The sequence below is a fragment of the Chelon labrosus genome (assembly GCF_963514085.1).
Source record: "Chelon labrosus genome assembly, chromosome: 19".
Lineage (NCBI taxonomy): Eukaryota > Metazoa > Chordata > Actinopteri > Mugiliformes > Mugilidae > Chelon > Chelon labrosus.
In genome coordinates, this window is record NC_140352.1 from 19,080,981 (window position 1) to 19,097,121 (window position 16,141).

At 40.5% G+C, this 16,141-nt stretch overlaps 1 protein-coding gene across 1 annotated transcript; it reads right to left on the bottom strand.

Annotated features, from left to right (window-relative positions):
- Window positions 1-8,479: 8,479 nt before the first annotated feature.
- On the bottom strand, window positions 8,480-10,470 carry LOC311504921 (peptide Y; the record flags this gene model as incomplete). Its single annotated transcript, XM_084568262.1, has 3 exons — window positions 8,480-8,918; window positions 9,345-9,425; window positions 10,283-10,470. 3 exons carry the CDS (start codon window positions 10,468-10,470, stop codon window positions 8,894-8,896), a joined length of 294 nt encoding a protein of 97 aa, XP_084424388.1. The 3' UTR covers window positions 8,480-8,893.
- Between the last annotated feature and the right edge of the window lie 5,671 nt (window positions 10,471-16,141).

Consider the following 16,141-nt stretch of genomic DNA (forward strand, 5'->3'; position numbering starts at 1 on the left):
CTACCTTCTCAGTTATCAGTGGACACCAGCTCAAAGATGTCTGGTATGTAATTTCATTCCTTTAATCATTTGTGTGGAGATCAAAATATTCTCTATTATTGCAGGCAGTAGCAGAGATGAACAGTATAGATGGTATAGAAACTACACCAGTGTGAATTTGCCCTACCATATGGACTGACTGATAAGAGAATCAGAGATCTATAGTGGCAAACTACACCATTGGAAGACGGCGTTGCACTAAACTCTCTTTAGTCTGCCAGAAATGGGAAGGTTCGCCAATTTGTTTTTCAATTTTTCACCAAGATCGACAATTTCTCTAGACTTGGGTGGTTTAGGTCAGCACCCAACCAGATGGCTCCTTTGACCGAGGCTCGCAGTTTACGTCTGAGCTCTGGTACAAAGCCGTGGAGTGCACATGAACCTCCTGCGCACTGCCTTGTACCATACATGTTGTTGTACAAGCAGCTTCATTGCCTAAAAAAGTCGTTCTAAAGCCCATCCTCACGATGGAAGTCAGGTAAAACGAACTTGAACATTAATTTATTCATTGTGTTGTATTGTGTGGGTACATACGTAGCCCTAAGTCTGCTTTCTTACAATTTCCACAACTGTTGGTTTCAATGGTCAGAGTGCATTGATCCATGGTCCTTGGTCTTCTATAATCAAGGATCAAGTCCTTAATACCACATACCCCAGGCTTATCCGAGCCATCCCCTGTTAGCACTGTGAATTGACTGAGCTTGTTAAAAGCATGCTGAGGCCACACGGCAGCTAAGAAGTCAAAGCCGATTGCAGCAGAGCTTGGCTATGGTCGAACTGGCCTGACACACTTAGGGGGTGTTGGGAGGATGGAGTAATGGAGATTGGGGGGACATGAGCTTTTCAGCTCTTTCCCTCTGCCACTCTTCTTTCATATTACTGATAGGGCAAAATTAGCCAAGATGGTGCAGACATAACCAGCGGTGGCATTTTCTTGGTAATTGGTACCATTTTCTTGGAGAAAAGCCTGTAACATGTAACCAGTAATCATGCTCTACAATCAAAGCTTAAATAGGTATTCTACAAAACACCATTAAGGCTAATGTTGAAGTTGAACAGTGTGTAAATAAGTGATCTGCCTTTCTGCAGCAGAAGAAAAAGATCTTACATCTGTGGGTCAGTCTGTCTCTGCAGTAATACTGTATCTGCTGTATCGGAACCGTCTCTGCTTTTTGACTGATTTTCCCTCAGTCCCCATTAGTCAGCGCGCACACATACAAACTCTATCTTCCTCACTGTATTGCCCGAAGAGAGCAGCTCAATGGCACAGCTGCCATGACGTCACATTTGCAGACCTGCTATCATCTCTCTGCTGTCAGTCTATTAAAACAAGTGGCCAGCTGTGTGTGTCTGTGTGTGTCTGTGTGTGCGGGTGTGTGTGGTAATTATACCTCTATAATTAATGCACCATACCAAACACGCCAATTTAAAATACCTGCATCACCCAAGTCACACAACCAGTTATGAGTGCAAAGGACACAGATTTCATGCCTTAAAAATATCCATTAAATTTAACGTGGTATTAAGTACTAAAGTCAGCATTAAAGGATTGCAAGTATTTCAGCAAGGATACCCACTAGTGGTTGAGGAAAGTGCTCGCAGATATATGAAACATACAACAGCAATAAGGCCTGTATCCAAAGATGCTGTATTTTCTAGTTTTTTTTTTTTTTCAGATTGCATTTACCAGCACGGTTTGGCCTACAGCAATGACACAAGCAGAGGCTCAGGTGTTTGTATGCCAAGTGTAAAACGCCTTGAGCTGCTCTCACAGCGAGGCTGCACTAAAGCCTGTAGACATGCTCACACATACACATGCAAGCAGGCACACATACGCACCAGCAACCAAACAAGTCTTAATCCACACATGCAGGCTGGCGTCAGGCCTAAAAATAACCCTGTGCTCCCACAGGTTCAGCTCTTCTCATTACTTTACAAGGGAAACTGTCGTATCCAAGACAACCATGAGCAGCTCTTTGCCTTTTTCCCCAGCGCTTTGCCATGGCAACAAGGGAAAATGCGTAAAATAATAATAAGTTGGAGCTAAAATTGGGCCTATTAAAAGGTTTGAGTTACACTTACGTAGACTTGCTCTTCCTGACTAAATCATTTTATATTGCCATCCCATTTAATAAAAAAAAGATTGTAATATTCACACTACCGCCTAGAAATACAATTCAGCAGTGTAAAGGAAGGGTTTAACGGCACAGCTCCTGAAGTCCTTCATGAATTTGAGTAAGAAGTTTGAAGTGATTAACTGTATACAGACTTAATTAAACTTTACAACCTAACCTAATAACTAAGACAATAATGATTCATAAGAATCATGACCACACAATAACCACAAAATACATAATACCTACTAAGCAGTAGTGGTGTGCGTGTGTGTGTGTGTGTGAATTTATAAATAGGCCTACAGCCTCTGAAAACCTCACCTTATACTGCCAGCTATGTGTAACTGACATGGTTAAGACTTGCAGCAAATATGTAGTTTCCTCAGAAGGACAATTCTGCCTGAGTTTAAGCTATTATTAGAAAACTGTCCTTTTCAGGCTTCATCCAAACTACCATAAAAGTTTCTTCTGAGTTCCTGCCCTCAAGTATCTTTAAAGAGTACATCAGAATGTTTATGCTTCTCTCTTGTCACACTAAATTCTACCCCAAACTCTTTCTCAGACAACAGAATTAAAGCAGTTAATTTAATACTGCCTTCTGGGGATCATATTAACATCCAAGTCACTACAAATTCCTCTACAAATCAAAACAGTGTGTGGAGGCCCTTTGAAGGAGAAGATAAATTCAAAAGCCATTTAAAGCCAGTGAATACTGCACGGTTGAATGATTTCAAAATAAAGGTGCACTCTGCTCCCCGCTTGCATATTAATACACACAGTGTACCACTGTTTGACAGGAGAAATAAATGGCATGGAAAAAGAACACTTCATGTATTTTTCCAGGGTACAGATTAAGCTTGAAATTGCAATGTAATTTATCTTAAAGCAGCTTGAAAATCTAATTGTAAATGATTAACCAATCACTAATAGCTTTGGGGCTCATTGGCCATTTCAGCCACATGAGCTGCTCAGGGCTTCTAAAATAAGTAAGAGATGTAAAGTCAAGTTCATTATCTCGTATGCAATTATCTTCCAAGGTGTTTTTGTATATGCTGCATTGCTAAATAAACAAACAAATTAAAAACAGCATGACATCAATTTACACCATCAACAGACATCACTGGAAAACTAGATGTTTAGTGAATCCTGATCATCTCAGTGTTCTGGGTCTTTCATATCCCTCTGTGGATACAGTATGTAATTAGATTTAAATGCCATGTATATACCAGCAAGAGGTGAAAGGACTGAGGCAAAGTGCTGGGAGCTACCTAGGGGGTCTATACAATCACCACCCTGCCTGGATCTCATTAAAACATCTTTGTTCATTATGTCACATTTTGCGAGGAAGCAGCCATGATGGACATAGAAATATGAATGTAGGTGTGTCAGTATCACTGAAATTTCTCGAGAGAAACTCTGTGTGTTATGTCCAGTTTATGACTTGAATACTACAAAGCTAATCTGTACTTTTAGACAGATCACCATGTCTATGTATCTGTCAAACAGAGACGTTTGTTGAGTATAGCACATTGCAATAGGTATTAGTTACCTAAGCTAACTGGATGATGTTGTTAATCATTTATCTTGTGGAAAACATTTAAATCAATCCATCCAAGACTGTGTGCATTTCACACATGTCTACCTCATATTATACCAGGATTATAAGACAATTCATGTGATCATGAGATCACATGAGAATCCATTTTGCCTTCAAGCTACATGCCTGTGGCTGATCCACAGAGGTGTGGGCCATTCAGTGTCCTTTGAGGAACTACTGGTGGCATGATGGTCAATTCTAAGAGTGACTTTATGCTTCAATTTTTCTTAAAAAAAAAAAACACAAAAGAAATTGTCTACTCACATGCTAATTAGCTGCACTGAATGCTAGCAGTCAATGCCTGTGGCTTGTACAAGTAGTCTTTTGAAAGTAGCTGTCCTTTCCAAGTCCACGGGCAACTTCCCAGATGGTTCTGTGTAACAGAATCTGGGATGTCTTAGTTTACCTCAAGGTGCACCTGTGGTAAGTCCAGGGAACACCAAAATGAATACCGTAGACAACTCTATGCCGCTTGTTGAAAAGTCAGTGAATTACCAAACTCTTTAGGATTGATCTTCTAGGACTCATGGACATATGCTCCACACACAGTAGTAATTCTTCAGGACCAGCTGCATTCTCCACAGCCACGTCTCTACGGCTCAAAATATCATGTTTATATATAAAAAATCAATGCATATGAAAACAGTGCACAGAAAATGACAGCTTACAGTCATCATTTTGATGCCTTAGCCTCTATATATGGAGATGTGTGCCAGAAGGGGTGAGGTGGCAAGCGTGAGAGTAATGAGCATGTCATTTTTATGAATGACACCTTAGAGGTTGGGGGAAAGATGCTGAGGCTATGTGGACCACTTCGGATTAATCTCCCAGTGCAACAGAGAGTGAATGGGTCCCGTTACTAAATCCTTTCTCTCAGCCAGCTACAGTTGATTAGAATTTCTGTTTGATGCAGTAATTAATCACTCAGTCGCTCAAAGCAGTAAAACTGCGCAGAGTCATAGCCAGGCACCACTGAAGGATTTTATACGACATCAAATATCATCTTGTGTATAATAAGATCAGGCCGGGGATACCTGTTTGAATCCCTCTGAAGTTGTAACCAATATCACAGGATCATTTAAGGGCAAGTATGGGTTACTTTGAGGGTCAGACGTGTCATGGTCCCAATGTCTACACTGTCCCACTGCCATTTCTTTCTGATCTGATCTTACTTAATGTCTTTTACGAAATGTATTCATATCTTCCCAAAAGTATTTATAGTGAGGGAGATGCTTTCAAAGTCGGCAGAGTTCTATTTTAAGTGGAGACCTCAAACAGAAGTGCTTAGGAAATGTGTCTGTCGAGGTAGAACCAGACCTGCTGATCACGTAGCTGTCAAAGGCAGTGAAATTTATGGTAAACCTCCTACTCCCAAAACAGCAACTGATAAAAGGGCAGAAGTTTCTTTAATCCCAGTCAAAAGCTCTTTGAAATTAGACCTATCTGACTGCGGTTTGATATGAAATTCCAACAGTGGGATTTTCATTGCATTTGAAGAGACTATAAACTGAAGAGCTTTTAGGGAAATAAATCCTTATCACGGTGAGAGCTTTGATTTCAAAAGATCAAAATAAATATTCTCAGACTATATCAGTTAATGTGTCTAGAGGAGATATCACCAATACACCTAAGAGAGTTAGTCTAAACCCTAGATTTTAAAGCACACAGTCTGGCTATATTTAGGAAACTCAAACATCTTTATTCGGTTACTCAGTATTTATCAGAGCTGCTCTTTGGACTGCTTTAAAGTTGATATTTTAATAATATTCCATTAAAATTCCTACCAAATACGAATAGCTTTGAAAGTCCTGAAACAGTTATAGTCTGATGTTCTACATTATTAAATACATTTGCATGTAATCTGAAGCCATGCTACTGTAATAGCCCTTCAGTCCTTTCTATACATTACAAACAGCACATGTACTTCACGTTGCTCTGCAGTTACTCAAGATGTCACAAACACACAGTGTATCTCTGCTACCACAGAAGATACAACAACTACTTCCCTGCAGAAATATCCTCACTGTGTGTGTAATGCCCTTGTTTTAGCGAATGCAATTTCAACCATTTCTAAAGTAAAGGAGGAAAAAGAAAGAAGAAAAAATAAAGAATAGTCATATACACTGCCTGGCCAAAAAAAAAAAAGTTGCCACCTGGATTTAACTAAGCAAGTAGGTACGAGCCTCCTGTTGGATAATTACTGCATGGGTGATTATTTTTCAGCTGGCAACAAGTTATTTAACCCCAACAAATTCAATGAGTAGCTTCTCATTTCTTAAACAACCGTGTCTAAAGACACATCCTGTGGTCCTGGAAGAGATGTTAGTCTGTTTGAGAAGGGTCAAATCATTGGCATGCATCAAGCAGAGAAAACATCTAAGGAGATTGAAGAAACTACTAAAATTGGGTTAAGAACTGTCCAACGCATTATTAAAAACTGGAAGGATAGTGGCGAACCATCATCTTCGAGGAAGAAATGTGGTCCTGATCACTTAAAGATTGGACTCTGGAGCAATGGGAGAAGGTCATGTGGTCTGATGAGTCCAGATTTACCCTGTTCCAGAGTGATGGGGGCATCAGGGTGAGAAGAGAGGCAGATGAAGTGATGTACCCATCATGCTGTACAAGCCTGTGGGGGCAGTGGTATGATCTGGGGTTGCTGCAGTTGCTCATGGTCTAGGTTCAGCAACATTATGTGTCCAAAGAATGAGGTCAGCTGACTACCTGAATATACTGAATGACCAGGTTATTCCATCAATGGATTTTTTCTTCCCTGATCAGACGGGCATATTCCAAGATGACAATGCCAGGATTCATTGGGCTGAAATTGTGAAAGAGTGGTTCAGGGAGCATGAGACATCATTTTCACACATGGATTGGCCACCACAGAGTCCAGACCTTAACCCCATTGAGAATCTTTGGGATGTGTTGGAGAAGGCTTTGCGCAGTGGTCAGACTCTCCCATCATCAATACTAGATCTTGGTGAAAAATGAATGTAACACTGGATGGAAATAAATCTTGTGACATAGCAGAAGCTTATGGAAACAATGCTACAGTGAATGCGCGCTATAATCAAAGCTGAAGGCGGTCCAACGAAAGAGTGTGTGACCTTTTGCTTTGGTGGTGACTTTTTTTTGGCCAAGCAGTGTATAATGCTCTGGATATTGATTTGTTTTATATATAATAAATAGATCAAATGTATTATAATTAATAATTATTAATATATATATGCATGTGTGAATAATAATTCCATATTAATTAAATATGGTGATGGTTGTATTATTAAGCATCGCATGTGTATGATGCAGGATTTCAATTATTTATTTATATTTGATATATTTTATATTCAGTTTTCATAGCATTCAAGAGTGGACAATTGAATTTTAACTAATTTTTGTAACTATTGTATTGATCAAGAGATATCATAATGAAAGGTTTGAATTTGAATTTCAAAACGTCAGATCATTTAACCACATTAACATTACATTTTTATACAAATTTAACCTTCCTCTTGGATTAAAACTAATTGCCATGTTTACCTTTATTATATTATATTTCACATTATATTCGTCCAAATACCTTTCTCCTATCCCATCCTTAAGGAATAGTGTGGCTGATCTCTGAATAATGTTTCTACCTATCCTACATGCTGGACACATCGCCACCAGCGCCCAAACATCTGTGCACATCCTCGAATGTGTGGGCATGCGCAATGGCCACAAACAGGTGCATGACGTCCATCCAGTCTTTGTTATCAACACTGAATTAATTTCAGCACTAAAATTAAACACAGGCGGCAATACTTCTTAGTTAGGTCGCCATAGACACCGCTGGCGTGTTTACCTGTCACCTCTGCCGCACAGGTGCAAATAGCCCGAGGCCACCTTAGACTAGCTTCATATAAACTGCACGAGGCTGCTGGCGGAGGTAGAAAAAAAAGGCGCACGAGCCCGCGGTGTGAGTAGTTCTCTGGAGAAACGGCTCCGTGAGATTTGACAATAAATGGATTTTAATTTTAAAAGTCTACACGAGTACATCTTTTCGGCAGCTCTCCTGTACAGGCCGTATAACATAATTAACACATTTTAACGAAACAATAACTGACTGACTGTACCAGTAACCACCTGGCGCAAGGCGAAGGTGGACTACATCTCTGAGACGCTTCTGAATTCACTCTATACCTTTGGAATAAAGCAAAATGTTAAAGTGCTCACCTGCCCGGTCACCTTTACTCGGATGCTTCCTCGTTCTGAGACGCAGCCAAAAATAAATAAATAAATAAAATGGAAGAAGAGAGGCAGTCTAAGAATTCAGCAGTGGCAGCTTTCTTCTCTGCAGTCACTTTCACGAGCAGCAGTAGCAACCCACACAAGCTGCTATCTTTAACGAGACCTTACCTAAAACGGCTCGCGCGCTGTCACAAATAACTCCATTGATTAAAACGCCAATTGGCAGCTGTGTGCGCACTGACCCTGTCCCCCCGAAAGGATGTCCGAGAAGGCTCTAAGAGGACAGATGCGCCTTTTGGTCTTGAACCCCTGCGTGAAGTTGACGCCTGCCCGTTTCCCGTCGTCGATAGGAACCATAGACTGTAAACGAACCACACAGGAGCCGCAATAAGCGAGTCACACTGGCAGATATATGTTTTCTGGGGATATAGTGACATCTAGTGGCCACAGACGTAAGTACATTCATTTTGACTACTACTCATCTCTTCTTCTACTACTACTGCTACTACTACTACTACTGCTACTACTAATAATAATAATAAATAAACAAAAGTGCAAGAGTGTCGTGCAAGAGTGTCTATGTAATACTTTTATTCCACTCAGATCTTTATTTATAAGTGTTTGATTCTGATACAAATTATTTACATTTTTGGCCAAAGAACAAATACACTGACTGAGACAGGCAGACCAAAAACCAAAAAAAAACACAGAGAGAGAAGGAGTAGGAGAGAGACAGACAGACAGAGAAACAGAGAGACAGAGAGACAGAGATTTTCATGCACATTGAATAATTAAATACACAGAGTCACAAATCCAGTGCAGGTTGTCAATTGTCATGTATTTTTTTGATTGATTGTTGGTGAATCGACGCATCTGGGGACGAGGAGGGGAGAGGAGGAAGGGTTGGGCTCGTTTACCACTGGTCAACGTAGTCCGAGCTGCAAGAAAAGAGATAAAAAATTTTTTTTAAAAAACAGTTTAATTGCATGAATTGTACTTTTTGCATCCTTATTTGTGGTGGATGAAAGCTTTGACAGATTACCAGCTCAGGTGTCAAAGCCTCAGAAGGAGATGTCTAATCAGAACTAAAAAGAGCTAAAGAGCGGCTACATAAGCGGCAATGCCATCCTGCAACTGTGGTTCAACAAATTAGGCCAGAAATTTGCATTTCATTTCAGGCACTCTGATTAACGTGCAAAATTATAATGTGGAGCTGGCGTTTGGCCCATAAGACCTCTTCATATTATGGACTTTTACAGAATATTTAATATTGACATGAAACAAAATCTTTTGGCACAGATTGTGCTTTTTTAAAGGGTACAAATTAAAGACAGAAAGATTGAAGACGGGCATGTTTTCCTCACCGTGGGTCAGTGTCTTGGCTTGAATCTCCGCCAAATAGCAGCCACGCCACCGCCTGCTCGGGAGCTGATCTCTTCCCATACCTGGATAAAAAAAAAAAAAGGAATAAATCAAACACCAGCATGTAATTACTGTAACTAAATATTAGTCTGAGACTTTCATTCTTTCACCAGCTCTCTGCTGTGACCCAATCAGCCCCGCTGGGAATTGTGGGAAATCAAAAAGCAGGGGTTGGCTCTTGAGCCACTATTAGTTCTGCAGTTCAATCACAAATGTGATGTGTAATTATCTGAGAGAAGAGGAGGATTTTCAACTTCAGTGCCGAGAGTCCAGTAAGGCTAAGACAGCAAGCTTTGTCTTTAGAAGTGTCTTCACTAAAAAAAATCAATTTCTGGCCACTGAGGAGTAAACCTGCTTTTGTTTGAGTGCAATGATAAATCCAGCAGTTTAATCACAGAGGAGGAGGGTTCATTCTAAGACAAAACTCAGCTGATACACCCAGCGATGGGGAAATCTACCGCGGCTTTCAGTATCTTTCAGTAACTCTGTTAGTTTTGATTCTGACTTAGTGAAAAAAAAAAAAAAAAAAAACAACCAAGAAGGCTCCTTGACTTTACAAACAAGAGCTGAACTTCTGAAAATCTTGATTAAAGATGTTAGGTGAGGGAAGGCAAGACAACAGGAGGGCTCTGTGAATCATGTGGCTGTCCTTGCAGACTTGTCCTAGAATCAGAGACTTTAATCCCTCACATCAGGAGAGGAGGACAGTGGTCGGACCAAACCAGAGCACAAAAACAAAAACAATTCCTTGTGATATATGAAGAGATCTCAGAAACCTGGCATCGCACTAAAGGTTTTTGTAGCCGTTAAGCAAACTATGCTGCACTAGATAAATACATGAAGGGCATGTTTTAGTTCAAATAAAGCCTCCCTGACTCACCTCTGTCTGGTGATGAGGTTGACATAATGCCTGACAGCCGCGTGGTACTTGGCCCACTCCTCCGGAGAGGCGTTACTCCCGGGGTTCTCCGGTTTGGGGGGGTAGGCGTCCGCGAAAGCGCTCAAACACACCAGCAGGCACACGACGAGCGCTGCGAGCCTCATCCACGATCTGAGCATGTTGGCCATCTGGAGACAGAGGAGAGACAACCACGGCTTGATTCCCCATTTGCGGATATAAGTTTTGCTGAAGTCAAAATATAGACACCTTAACGCACAAAATCTCTCCAAAGTGCAATATGAAGTTGAGCATAAATGAAAGTAAGAGAACTTACGGTTAGACTTGGATCTTGATGCTGTCACCTCGGTGGTGTCCTTGTCTTGCTGCTCTCCTCTCAGTTCACGGCATTATATATAGTGAGGGATGGCTACCTGATGCGCACTGAGTAACACTTAACCACACCCCTCGCTCCAGAGGCAGCGCGTAAAGGGGAGAGTGATGCGGGGGGAGGGGTAACTTTATTCATTCGGTGTGAATATTTGACATTTTGCTGAGTTACGAAGTTTATTTGATGAGTTTACAACAATTTGAATGTTGCTTTGACACCCCAACTTTACATTTTTATATTATTGATTAATTACTTTTTTATGACCAAAAGAAGACGTTTCAGCACCACGATCAGCGCCCCATCTCAACATAGATGAGCGAGCCTCAGCGCAAAGCTTCACGTCCACCTTTCATTCATTCATTCTTTCATTCATTCATGTCTCTCTCCTTCTCACTCCTTACAGAACTTCGCAAACAACAAAACAGCAGCGATCAGAAAAAACGATTGCGCTGGCCCCTCACACTTAAAGTGATGGCCTGCACAGCACTTTAAGAAACAAGAGCAGAACAACAGGGGAGAGATGGGAACGACTTTCAAATGAAATGCTCAGCCACTGAGAGAATGCATTATATCAGCCACGGCAGTCTAACACTGGAGTGTAGTCCATATATTGTTTATTATTCTTTCTACATTTTGTCAATATTTCGTTACACTGAATGTACCCTTAAGTAAAAAATGGTTGTGTGCATTCACATGTACATTTATCACAATGTCTTACGTGTAACATTTAAAATATGAGGTTGGTGTTAGGTGCATGGAAATAAGAGATACATTTTTAAAATTAAAAAAGATGAATTGCTCCCTTGTTTCCAAGCCTAAACCCACTCAGATAAAATGAACCATTTCTGTAATCAGTGTAAGATTTACTAGTGAGCCTTTATTGAAGCATGCATGCAAGTGTAAGCAAAATATTCAGTATATTCCAGACATATATTGCAGACATGCTTTGATTTAAGAGTTGGCAAACTTTATTTCTATAAGGAGTTTTTATAAAAGCTCTAGACAATACAATTAATTGAGCAGTGTGACGTGGGTCTAATCCAGGAATGATGTAACCGAACTTAATCATTAGCCTCCACACCTTTGGCCTCCTATGCACTCATCATTCCATGCATGCATTATTTAAATGGTGACAAAACCTTTATTATGGTCCGGAGGTGTAGAGGTCACAGGCTACGCTGATCAATATTGTGCTATTGTGATTCACCCACATGGAATTGGCAGCACCGTGCCTCAGGGAAATTTACTTTCAGTGCGGCAATGATTGAATTAAAGGATTCACTGAGGTATTTTGGTGGATCATCGTCACAATTATGTCTCATTCTTCTCATCTCACCACAGACGGAGGACCGGTGACGCTCGTGCGACCCGAGCGCCCGCGCAGAGATGCCGTGCACACAAATGCCGTTCAGGTATGAAGTGCTGAGACTGGCCCTAATGTCGCTGGTCACATTTATGACCGCCGCAGAAACTGCTGTTTATCTTCACGGTCTACTGTTCAGTTCATGACGCCTGAAGGCTTATCCAACTGTGCAGCAGCAGTCTCTGTTTAATGTGTGTCTGTTTGCTGAGAGGACCCTGCTGAGAGCTTTGTCTCATCAAAAACTGTGATACATATGATTTCATTTACACATTTACACACATTTTATTTGTTTTCATTATATAAGGTCCTTATGTGGCTTTATTACTGCTACCATGGTAGACGTTTTGATGCAGCGTGATCTAAATGTTGTTTTAGATGTTATATGGAAAGACACTTAATTGTCCTTCCACTGAAAATTGTATTACCCAGTAGGGGTTGAACCGACTAGTCGACTAACCGACTAGTTGACTGTACTGCTGCGCCATGACGCTTTAAGCAAGAAGTCGACTAGTCGCTGATCACGTGACAATAACAACACGGACGCTTCAGAGAAGACAGGTGAGGAGTCCAGTGGGTAATTGCAGCAAACTTGCAGCGGTTCAACTGTGTGAAAATACTTCACTAAAGTTTTAGCCCATTCTACGGTGACATGCAAAATATGTAAGTCAGTCCTGAAATACAACAAATGTATTACTGCAAAACACACTCATCTGAAAAGACATATCCGCTAACGCTAGCAGAGGAACGGTCCAAAGCCTCTCAACGACAGTCAATTAACAACTTCACTAGACGTCCTGTGGTAACAGAGAGGAGGCTGCAAATCAACAATTTGCTGGTGAATTTCATTGTCTACGGTTATTAGACCTTTAGCTGCAGTACATTGTTATCCCAGCTACATTATCCTGTCTTACAACATGCTGTGAAGTGCTATTAAGCACTGTTCTATTAGTTGACTTTGTTGCTATGATTGTACAGCGTGTTTTTCTTTGTTTTTTTGTTGTTTTTTAAATCTAGTGAAAGTCGCATATTAGAAGTAGCAGACTGACGGTGTTTATGGTGTTGACATGAGCTACAGTAGTTGCCCCAAGTTTTACTTACCTTGCAGAAAAGCCTCCGTATCTACCTTTGTGTGAGACGCTACAAATGTATTCAGGTCAAGAATATAGATTTCATTGTTGCAATGCATTAGTTCCTACTGTGTTTTTATGTGTGAAGTGACTCAGTTTTCACCACATATTAGTCGATTTAAAAAAAAAATCCAAAGTCAATCAACCCCTATTACTCAGACTTAGTTTTCATTCAGGGAGTCATTACAGGTGTAATGAAAGAGCAAAAGGAGGAGAAATTCTCACATAGGCAACTGTACCATGTGAGTATTCGGTTACAGTTTCCATCATGTGTCATATTCTTACACAAGATGAGTTTATAGTGGATTTTTTATCATGAATACATGATATTGAAGGTTTTTAAATTTTGTATTTCACAAAGCAGAAAAAAATATTAAGCTGGACAAATTATTGGTTATTGGTGATTGACATTATTAAGACCACGTACCTGTATTACATGTGGTTTCGGGGTGTTCTAGCTTTAGTTTTATTCTGCGTCTAATGAAACTGCAGCCAGGATCCCATGCATGCAAAGGTTCAATGATGAAGGTGTCTGGAAACCCACAGCTGTGTTCAAAATAATAGCAGTGTGTTTAACAAAGTGAGTAAAGCTCAAAATCCTCAGAATAGCTTTCATTTCCATGCACGCAAATGTATTGGGAACATTGCACATTCTACTCCAAATCAAAACATGAAGAAATATTTATCAGAAACAGAAAGTGAAGAAAAAGGAATATAAAGCTGTCCAAAAACAGCAGTGTCTGCATTTTTCTTCAGAAACTACATTCCACAATCCCTTCGCGTTTCTTGGTTTTGCCTCAGAAACAGCATTTTTGATTCTCACCCGACAAGTTTTCTATTGGATTAAGGTCCGGGGATTGGGCAGGCCACTCCATACCTTGGTGTTCTGGAACCAAGATGCTGCTTGCTTACTGGTGTGTTTGGGGTCGTTGTCTTGTAGAAACACCCATATCAAGTGTATTTCCTCTTTGGCATAAGGCGACATGACGTCTTCAAGTATTTTGATATATTCAAACTGATCTATGATCCCTGGTATGCGATAAATAGGCCTGACACCATAGTACAAGGAACATCCCCATATCATGATGCTTGCGCCACCGTGCTTCACAGTGTACCGTGACTGGAATTCCGTGTTTGGGGGTCCTCTGACAAACTGTCTGCAGCCTCTGGACCCAGTCCACAAAATGTTGCACCTCTTTAGAACAGTCGACGCGTTCTTTGATAAATTGTAACCTCTTCAGCACATGTCGTTTTTGTAACAATGGGACTTTGCAGGGGCTTCTTTCTGACACCTTGGCTTCACATAGGTGTCTTCTAATTGCTGCAGTACTCACAGGTAACTTTAAACCTTCTTGAACTCCCAGGAGCTGGTCATTGAGTCTTTGCCATTTTGGTTATTTTTCAATCCACTCGAATGGTAGTTTTCCATTTTCTTCCACGTCTTTCTGGTTTTGGTTGCCCTTTAAAGCATATGAGTATTTTAGCTTAGCATTTTCTGTACTTCTTTATATGTTTTCCCCCCTTTAATCAACTTTTTAATCAAAGTACGCTGTTCTCCTGAGCAATGTCTGGAACAACCCGTTTTACTCAGATTTTCAGAGAGAAATGCAATATAACGAGCATATACATCATTTGCTGCCTTCATTCTTAATAAGAGCCACCGGTTTGACACCTGCTTTTTCACAGAAAGAATGACCTCACTAATTGAACTCCACACTGCTATTATTTTGAACACACCCCTTTCAATGAATGATTAAATTACACAGAATCAGCAGCATGCATGTCATGACTTGGGCCTGTTAGTTTTCTGTTACTCTACTACACCTACTAGTGAATTATTTTTTTAATATCAAAAACAGCAATTGATCTGGTTAGTGATGTTGGACTGCTATTATTTTGAACCCAACTGTATCAACAAAGATGACAGAATATTTCTTCTATATTTCTCAGTGTGCAAATCCTTGCTTTAGATAGAATTTGTCAGATTACATTGGAGCAAACATGGGGAGAAACATGACAGAGACTTTTTAACAAAGGTTTCTCACCAAAACAATAATTTAAAAAAAGTTGCTTTTATACGTTATTAATCTTGGCCATAAGGCTCCATGGGACCTCAAATAGCTTATTCTCAAGAGAATATGTGAAAACACAGAAAAAGCGTATAGAACATAAAACCATCTATACATAATGTATGTTTTGTCTGACAGAGCTCCCGAGGGAAGTCAGGACAACTGCTCTCACCTGTTAATACAGTCGTAAAAAACAACGGGTTTTCTTTTGTCCGTCTCTAAGCCCTTGTCAAAAACACAACTTGATTTCGGCATAAATCGCAGCTGACAGCCCCGGTGGAGCAGCGGACGATAAACAAGCAGTTAAAGTGTATATGACGACGCCATAAAGGCTGTGAGTGGGCTGCGGTATTACGCATTGATTGCTGTGACTGAGCAATTATTGCACCATAATTCAAAAGGGACAATTATTGCAGGTTTTACATCCAGTGATGTCCAGATTGATACAAAATTGAAGCTATAACTTAGAAGATTGTGGCTTTTAATGGCCTGATAAGTTTGGACAGTGTGTTTAGCTAAGAGTGATTAAATAATGAGTAAATTGTCTCCAATTCAAGGGAGCTAATATTTGCCCAGTTTGCTGTAATCACCCATTTCGCACAGCTAACGGTGACCATCCTGAACATTTAGTTAATTCTCCTCCAGTAATCAACATCTCTGCGTTCTCTCTACGGCCCATAAAAGTCAATGGCAAGAGACAACAATATGCTCGAGACAAACTCATTAGCTCGCCCCGGCGTTTGTAGGTAAACACTGAGAATGTAACAGCCTCCAGATAAGAGGAAGGGCAGACAGTGGAAGTTTTCACAGTCCAATAAACCCCAGCTAATGCACTCCTGAAGAGCAGTTTGGGCTGCTGTGTAGGGGGCAGGAAAAGTTTGAGTCGCCATCAAGGCCAAGATAATGGGACTG